This window comes from Benincasa hispida, chromosome 5 (assembly GCF_009727055.1).
Source record: "Benincasa hispida cultivar B227 chromosome 5, ASM972705v1, whole genome shotgun sequence".
NCBI classification, from domain to species: domain Eukaryota; kingdom Viridiplantae; phylum Streptophyta; class Magnoliopsida; order Cucurbitales; family Cucurbitaceae; genus Benincasa; species Benincasa hispida.
In genome coordinates this window covers 12,064,983-12,074,081 of record NC_052353.1, presented here as the reverse complement: position 1 = coordinate 12,074,081, position 9,099 = coordinate 12,064,983, and the positions used below count along the sequence as shown (strand labels likewise).

The following is a 9,099-nucleotide window of genomic DNA, read 5'->3' as shown; positions in this document are numbered from 1 at the left end:
AAAAAAAATCACAAATATCTAACCAATAATATTTTAACAAAAATTGAATTAGATAGTCATTTTGGGACTGGTTCTCGATCCATCGCTTAACAAAAAACACCTATCAACTAATTCCTCAAAAATCAATTTGAAATGATTTTAGATTTTTCTAAAATCAATTTTAACTCATGTCAAACACTATCATTTTAAGGGAAAATGATTTTTGCAAGAGAAAAAGTGATTTTGACCATCTCAAAATCACTCCCAAACATACCCATAGTATATGTTAGACGGTGATTTTAAAATTATTAAAATCACTTTTATCATATTCAAAATCATTCTGAAACACGACTTTAATCACTCAATAACATTTAAGTCTTATTTTGTAACTATTTTATTTTTTATTTTTGTTTTTGAAAATTAAGTCTATATACATTACTTTCACCTTCAGATTTCTTCATTTGTTATATATTTTTTACTAATAGTTTAAAAAACCAAGCCAAATTTTGGAAACTAAAAAAAAGTAGGTTTTAAAAAGTTATTTTTGGAATTTGGCTAAGTGTGTATTTGGAATACATTTTCAAGTGTTTAATTTAAAATGTAGATCATTTTAGATAAAATTTAAGTGTTTGACAACTACTCAAAATACTTTTGAAGTGTATTTTAAATAATTTTGATCGAAGTGTTTAAATAAAAATAAATTTTTTGAAAGATGTTTTTTCTTAAGTCAATCCAAACGTGCCCTAAGAATTCAACAATTATATTTAAGAGAGATGCAAATTATTGTAAGTAATGGAGAGGAAAAAGACTTAATTTTCAAAAATCAAAACAAAAAACGAAATGGTTACCAAAGGGAGCCTTGATTTTACCATTTTAAATACAATTTTCATATATCAAAATTGATTGTGTATATTTAATGGTGATTTTAAAAATAACAAAAATGATTTTAGTTATTTTAATTGATACAAATTTCAAAACATATAAACTAATTTATTATTTATTAAAATTCAGAAACTAAGAGCATTTGGGACAATGAGTTGGTTATTATAGTTGAGTTATAATAGTTTATGTTTGGAGTATAGATTATTTTAATTTGGGTTATAATAGTATGTATTTGATGTATAAACTATTTTAATTTGAAAATAAAATAGTAAACTTGTAGGAAAGAATAAAAAATGATGAAGGTAAAATAGTAAATAATATAGTAAATGGAAGTTTTGAAATAATGTTGACCGTAGCTAATTAGAAAATACAAAACAATATTAAATTAGTCTTTGTCCCAAACACATTTAAATTACATCTAAATTATTATTTGAATTTAAAACGTTGACAAACCTATTAATTGTATTTATTGCATTACAGTTCAAAGAAAAAAGAAACAATTTTTTTAAGGGGGGAAAAAAAAAGGAAAGAAAAAGGGATTTTAATAAAATTTATGCAACGGTGGAGTGAAGAATTGGGCTATGCACGTGTTCAAGCTGGCATGGTTCCTGCAAATTATTGTGGAAATTAATATTTCTAAGTCTCCTCTTGTAATCACAAATATAACAATCATATTCAAAATATTATTAAATATAATATATTGTAAAAGAACTTGCAACCATAGTGAAATTTAGATCATCTTTTGAAGTCATCTATCATAAATAGATTTTACTGTATTTATAATTATTTAATAATTTTGATATACATTTAATTATTGGTCTTAAAAGTGCTACATTACAATTAAAGAATATAAGATTTGTATATAAAAAGGTACAATTTTGTCCTTCTCCTTGAATTTTTTTTGTATGTGAATTGAATTGGAGTTTGATGGACGTTCCACCACTTCTCCGTTCATTTCCAATACTGATTGTGCAATACCATGAGCAGCAGGATGTTCCGGAATTCGAAGTGAAATTTTTGATTTGCCTGTTCCTAGTCGTCATGGGAAAGAAAGGCAGAAATAAGAAAGATATTATTCCCTCTGAGCTTGTCCAGTACTTTTCAAACTTAGCGAACTGAAACATATGAGGAAACATGGGTACATTTGGTATAACTTTTAAAGTGTTTAATTTTGAAATAAGTTAATTTGAAAAAAATGAAGTGTTTGACAATTGCTCGAAATAGCTTTTGAAACACTTTAAAATTGTATTTTAAATAGTTTTTATCAAAATAGTTTAAAATTTTATTTGGATTGACTAGAGAAAAAAGTTCTTTTTTCCCCAAAAAAGTTATTTTTATTTAATTTTGTTTGATAAAATTGTTTAAGATAAATTTTGAAAGTATTTCAAAAACTATTTTGAGTGACTGCTAAACATTTAATTTTTTTCCAAAATGACTTATTTTTAAAACTAAACATTTGAAAAGCTAAATCAAACCCACCTTACATAAAAAAGATTTTTTTGAAAAACACATTTTTCTCCGACCATTCCAAATATATCATAATCTATCTTATATGATTTGGTTTGCAGGATTAATCTTTGCATCACTAATGTATCACAAATTTATGTAGTTTTTCTTTTTCGACTACAACATCTGAGGAGATGATAAATCAAATCTTAAACTTTTAGGAAGGAGGCTATGCCAATTACAATTGATACTTGGATGTATAGCGAATTTCTGTATCATTGTAATAAATTATTTGTCTTAATTTTATATGTTTATAATATAATCAATTATTATAAGTATTATCGACTTCAACAAAGTATTTATCAAATGAGTTATTCCTCTCCTAAAAAAACTTTGGCTAAAAAAAAAAAAAAAATCAAATGGGTTACATTTTCATATAATTATCAACACATAATACATTTTAAAAAAACCAATGGTACTATAACGGATAATACATAACGGATTAGAATGTATTATTGTGATTTGTGAATATTTCAACTTTTATATATTCGTGAGTATCCGACTAGCATATGTGTATGTTAACTAATCTCATGGGACAACTCACTTAACTCTACAACATTTGAGTGTCAAGAAAATGCGTAGAATATTAAATTTTAGATAGATGATCATCATGTATTGAATCTATTATCTCTTAGTCCTCTACAAATTCAAGTATTTTATTTACCATTAGGTCAATTCATGACGATTTATTTCAATTATTTTCTTGAGTTCAACAATATGTGGTGTGAGCATATGCTTAAGTTGGTGGGTATGAGATGCGACCTTGTTTGAATAAGCAACTTTTTTTAATGAAGTAGTGATGATTCAGAGACAAGAAGAAAGAGTATGAATGATTCGAGCCTTCAACCAGAGAGATGTCTTAACCAACCATAAGTAGGTATGAGATTTAATGTGTGTACTTTATTTATTTTTAACATATAAAGATGAAAATACGAACTTCTAATTTAGGCCATTAATTATTTTCCATATTTGGAGTCTCATTTCATTTTGTTCTGAACTTTCACATGTCTAAATTTGGTTACTATACTTTCAATAAGTCTTAATTAGTCAATATTGTTATTAATTTATTATTAAAAATTCAAACACAATTTAGGTTTTATCATCTAATTGTCGATTAATAAATTTGAAAACCTACTCTTATTGTTTCTTATCTTTCCTCAAAATTATTACTATTTAGTAGGATGTAGATAGGGGATTCGAACCTCATACGTTATGGTAAATGACATTTTTGTATGTTAGTTGAGCTACGTTCGTTTTGGTTAGTTCAAAATCATTGTAATTATATAACCTATTTTTGATAAGAATCGACTTCAAATTAACCATTAGAACTAAGTTTAAAGTTTTTTTTTGAATGTATAAAGATATTTGAAAGTATATATTATAATGGAACGAGACTTAAATTACATAGATCAAAATGACATTTTAACCATTTTTAAAATTATTTTCTTAAAATTATTGTACAAGTTAATTTAATGTATCATATCAATGTGAACGAAATAAATATGACTTTTTAGTTTAACAACTGTGGAGGTGGAATCAAATAATCGACTTTTGGATAATTAGTACTCTTGATAAGCTAAAATGTAAATCGACACAATACAAATATGAACCAATTAGCAAATTGTATAAAGATTATTAGATCTTCCAAGTGATGATTTTATAGAGGAAAAATACATCTCCCAAGACTTAATTAAAAAAGATGTGAATTTTACTATTATTTTAGAAAGTATGAGACGCTGAATTGATTATTATAGTTCGTGGTTATCACAGTCTCTCAAAAACTAAAATAATTTCCACATAATTTTTTTTAAAAACCAAAATTTGCCATTGAATTTTGACTTTGTGTCAAAAATACCCATAAACTTTCAAAAGTTAAAAAAATATCCCTAAACTTTCAAAAATTTCAAAACTATCATAGCTTTCAAAAAAGAGTTAAAAAAATATTATTACTGTTAATTTTAGATGGAAATTGTTAAAGTTTTGTATCAAAATATCCCTAATCTTTTAAAAGTTTTAAAAATATCCTTAAACCTAAAAAAGTTAAAAAAAAAAAAATACACTCATCGGTAGTATATGAACAAAAAACGTGTATATCTTGTTACAAAAAAAATTCTAGAATTAAAAAAAGAGTTTAAAAATGATAAAACCGTCAGCGTCAAGATCAATTTGTCCGAAAATTTCTTGAGTTTGAAAATAACCATTTTAAAACAAAATTATATAGATAGTTGTCATTCATTTTTTCAAATAGATACTCTCATTTTTCTCATATTTTTCCAATTCTTATACTATCTTTTCAAAAATTAAATTAAAAACAAAAAAATTAAGTGAAAAATATAAAATCTCACAAAATTCCACAAAACTCTAATATCAAAATATCCCCTCAAAACATACTAAAACGATAAATAGTCAAATAAAAAAATATATTTGGTTGTTAACACATACTTCATTACTAACATACAATTTTGTTAAAATATTTAAGTCCTAAAATTCCTTGGTGCTTCCATTATTATCTTTCTTCTTATTATAGTCCATGTATCTTAATTGAAGCGTACAGTTGTATTTATTTATTTTTTTTTAGATAGACAAATGTCAAACACAAAGGAGAATAAGAGGGTATACAAGGAGAGATGAGAGAAAAAAAGAGGAAAAATAGAAAAGTAAGATGATATTTTTTAAAGTTTAAGATTACTTTTAAATTTTTTGAAAATTTGGTATTATTTTTGACACAAAGCACTTATCTCTACTAAAAAATAATGGTAAAAGATATTTTTGAAACTTTTAAAAATTCAAGGGTAGTTTTTAATAGGGACCTTTTTAAATATAAAAAGTATTTAAAAATATTTATACTTTATGATAAAAAGTTTAAAAAATACATTCGTGTTATGAAGTTTAAATATTTTTTAGATTTTTCTATTTACAAGATATATATTTTTTTAATAAGAAATACACATTTAGGGATATTTTTTTTTGGGTACAATTTAGAAAAAAAAAAGAAATAAATTAAAACTCACCGGATCAAACAGAACAGATGGATGGAATTACATGCTTACATGGAAAGGGAAAGCGATTTAAAGTCCTCTACAAGAATAAAAAAAATAGTATAATTCATAATTTTTAATCTATTATTATAATATTAATTTACGAAATAAGATCGATCCAACTCTTCTTGCAAAGACGCCGCAGGGATGGAACTGAATTTTTGGTCTGCATCAAACGGATGATTGTTGCAAGACCATTTCGGCTGCTTTGACTCTTGATGAGGTATGTACTTCGATTTTTCTTCCCTCTCTTTCTTTGTCTTCTTTTCAGTTTGTTGAATTGTCTGTAGGTTTCAGTGGTTGCGAGCTTCAAGTGATTTCTCTCGAGCTATCGAGCAAAGAAATTCTTTCTGTTTTTAACACAAATTTGGCAATGTTATTTTGTATTACAGTATTTTTCATGTTCCATTGTTAGAAATCGCTTTCATTGCCGAATTAGAATGTGGTGTTGAAGCCATGGCGGGGTAGCAAGAGCTTTCTCTGACACCGGTGTTGTCAAGTACTGGTGTCATTACAAATTTCAATTTTCCTACTAGAAAATTGTTGTTATTAATAGTAATGGGGTGAATTAGCTTTGAAGCCATGGTGCGTAGTGTCACAATCACACTTTCTTAAGACTTGTAGAGTGATTTTGCGAGCTCAAACAATTCAGTCAATTTGAACTCAGATAGCCAGTGGCACAACGAGTGTATTTCATAACCTCCACTCCTGTTTTGGAGAACACAATTTTAGAGTATGTTTGGATCAACTTTTCAAGTGTTTGTCATTTTGAGAAAAATTGAATTGTTTGGTAACTACTCTAAGTAGCTTTTGAAACACTTTCAAAGTTTATTTTAAACAGTTTTTTATCAAAAGAATTCAAATATTTTTTTTTGAAAAATACTTTTTTCTCTTGTCAATCTAAATGGGCCCTTAGAAAATGGGTTTAGTGAAAAAAGTTTTGCAAGATTTTATTTTTTCTGCTAAAAAACAGCATTCATTAAGAGAATGAGCTGAATTAGAATACAACATCGACGCAATGGCGTGTGGCATGAGTTTTCTCTCCTTATGTTCATTCAAACCAGTAACCTGAATTAGAATGCAACTTTTGAGGCCATGGCATGTAGTATAAGTTTTCTATCAAGTGAACGTCTGTTATTTACAGGATTCAGAGTTTATATTGGTTATACCTATCACTGATCAACAAGAAATTAGAAACCATTCACATTTGTGCTGGTTTGAATAGTAAAGGTTTATTCTGTTTTACACTCATGAAAAAAATGTTTCTTGCGTTTCCAAATAAGACTGCAGACTTGATCCTTTTATTTTTTGTTGGCTATTGGCCGTGCTTCTCTTTAAAATCAAATTATTTATCTCATTTGCATTCTACTGGCAAGTTATACTCTTTGGACTAAATGCTATAGCTATTTTGTTGAATATCACGTTGTATTGATATTAATGTTTCTGGTGCACCAGAAAGAGCAAATGCTACGAAGACTATCCTACTTCTGAGGTTAATTTCGCTCAATAAATTCATCTGGAGTACTATGTGCGAGTAGAACTCTGCAAAATAACCTGCAGTGATGTGTTCTTCCTTGTTGCATTGGCACATCGGACAGTATATAATTTTGGGATGTCTATACATGTCTGTCATATCCCTTAATTCACTACAGTATGAAAGTGGAAATGCTTTTTCAAACAATTGGCGGCATGAATTTTGGCCAGTTACAGGCAATAGCTCCCGGAACATTAGTCCAATACCTTTTTCTTCTTCAAATCATTTTGTATCATGCGAGGACCTAGGTGGTGTAGGGTCATTTAACACGACCTGCCTGCTAAACACAAACTTGTCTTTATATTCTGATTTCTACATATCTGGAACGGGGAATCTAGAGATACTTCCACATGTTGTGATTTGCTGCCCCATAGAAGGTTGTACGATTACTCTTAATATGTCTGGCAATATCAAAGTCAGTCAGCATGCAGGTGTTGTCGCAGGTTCTGTGGTTTTTTCTGCTGCTAATGTGACGATGGAATACAATTCATACATAAATACCACTGCCCTCGGTGGAGCACCTCCCCCTCAAACTAGTGGCACACCAGTTGGTTATGATGGATCTGGTGGAGGTCATGGTGGCCGAGGGGCCACCTGTTTGAAAGGTAATCAGACAAGCAATTGGGGTGGTGATGTCTATGCTTGGTCTACATTGTCTGAACCATGGAGCTATGGGAGCAAGGGTGGTGGCATATCAGATGAAAATCCATATGGAGGGCTTGGTGGAGGACGTGTGAAACTTCTAATAGTAGGTGTATTATATTTAAATGGTTCTATCCTCGCAGAAGGTGGAGACGGAGGATCCAGAGGTGGAGGTGGATCTGGTGGAAGTATCTTTGTGCATGCAGTAAAGTTGTGAGTACAATTCGTGCTTATGGATTTGTTTAGACTTTTCAAGTGCTTTCTCTTGACGTTATGATGCTTACCTTTTCGCTAATCTAGTTTGATACCCATATAAGTTTAATTGCTGGGTTTGCTTGTATATTATGTTTCAAGTATTATGATGTTATTTTTAGTTCCATTAGAAGGACTGAAATTCTTTGTCTGCTCCCTACTAGACCATGGAAAAAAAGGAAGAAACGTTTGAAAGTACCTTGATCATTTAATGGAGCTCTCATTTTAGCATGCAAAAGTCTCACGAATGAATGATGCTTCTGTTATCTTCAATACTGGCTCAAAGATCGTGTACTGTTGGTTGTTTCATCTGTTACTAATACTTGGCTCTCTTTCTGTATACCTAGAAAGGGAAGTGGAACTATATCTGCCGCAGGCGGGAAGGGATGGGGTGGAGGTGGTGGGGGAAGAATTTCTCTGGATTGTTATAGCATTCAAGAAGATATTAAAGTTACTGTACATGGTATGTACTTTGAATCGATGAAATATTCTATATCATCGTATAATAAATATTGTTTTATGTGACAATAAAGATTAGAAAGGATTCGACAACACTGCTAGGCTATCTGGCTTTGTATAGTATGCCATTGACTGTCTTGGAAACAAAAATTCTAATAATTATAATACAACCTTTTTATTTGACTTTAGAGTGCTTCTGGTATTGAATACAACATTGGTAACTCTATGTTCACACCATCCTTGTTTCAGGTGGTGTAAGTATTGGGTGTTCTGGTAATGCTGGAGCAGCCGGCACTTACTTCAATGCTGATTTGCTAAGTTTAAGAGTTGGAAATGACAATCTCACGACAGAAACTGAAACCCCTTTGCTAGACTTTTCAACTAGTCCCCTATGGTCAAATGTTTTTGTGGAGAATAATGCAAAAGCTTTGGTCCCGTTGCTGTGGACAAGAGTCCAGGTATTGAGTGATATTTTCTTCCATGTGCTTACGTTGCTGTGTAGAAGCGGCAAATGCTTTTCTCCCTTATAACTTCAAATATTTATTGATTAATTGATGAAATGCATATATTGCAGGTTTATTAATCAATTATTGGAAAAAAAACTTCTGAAATGCATGGAATGATTCATGTTTGTACGAGAAAAAGTCTTATAACTCTTTCATTTTTATGGCCATTAGGTCATGGAAATGACTTTTACCAAACTTTCATAGAGAAAAATGAAAGGATACGCAACTGGGCATTGCAAAAAGTAAACCAACCTGAAACGAAAGGAGCCAAGACAAGAAAACAGAAACCTCTAATATAAGG

The 9,099-nt window shown here is 29.5% G+C and overlaps 1 protein-coding gene across 2 annotated transcripts in view; it reads left to right on the top strand.

The window, feature by feature from the left end:
* The first annotated feature begins 5,472 nt into the window (after positions 1-5,472).
* Positions 5,473-9,099, top strand: part of LOC120078090 — a 45,586-nt gene continuing 41,959 nt past the window's right edge. For both annotated transcript variants that reach the window (XM_039032303.1, XM_039032302.1), the window contains exons 1-4: positions 5,473-5,628; positions 6,861-7,794; positions 8,181-8,296; positions 8,542-8,750. In XM_039032303.1, the coding sequence (XP_038888231.1) occupies positions 6,968-7,794; positions 8,181-8,296; positions 8,542-8,750 (1,152 nt within the window). In that variant the 5' untranslated portion in view covers positions 5,473-5,628; positions 6,861-6,967. The remainder of the gene's footprint in view (positions 5,629-6,860; positions 7,795-8,180; positions 8,297-8,541; positions 8,751-9,099) is intronic.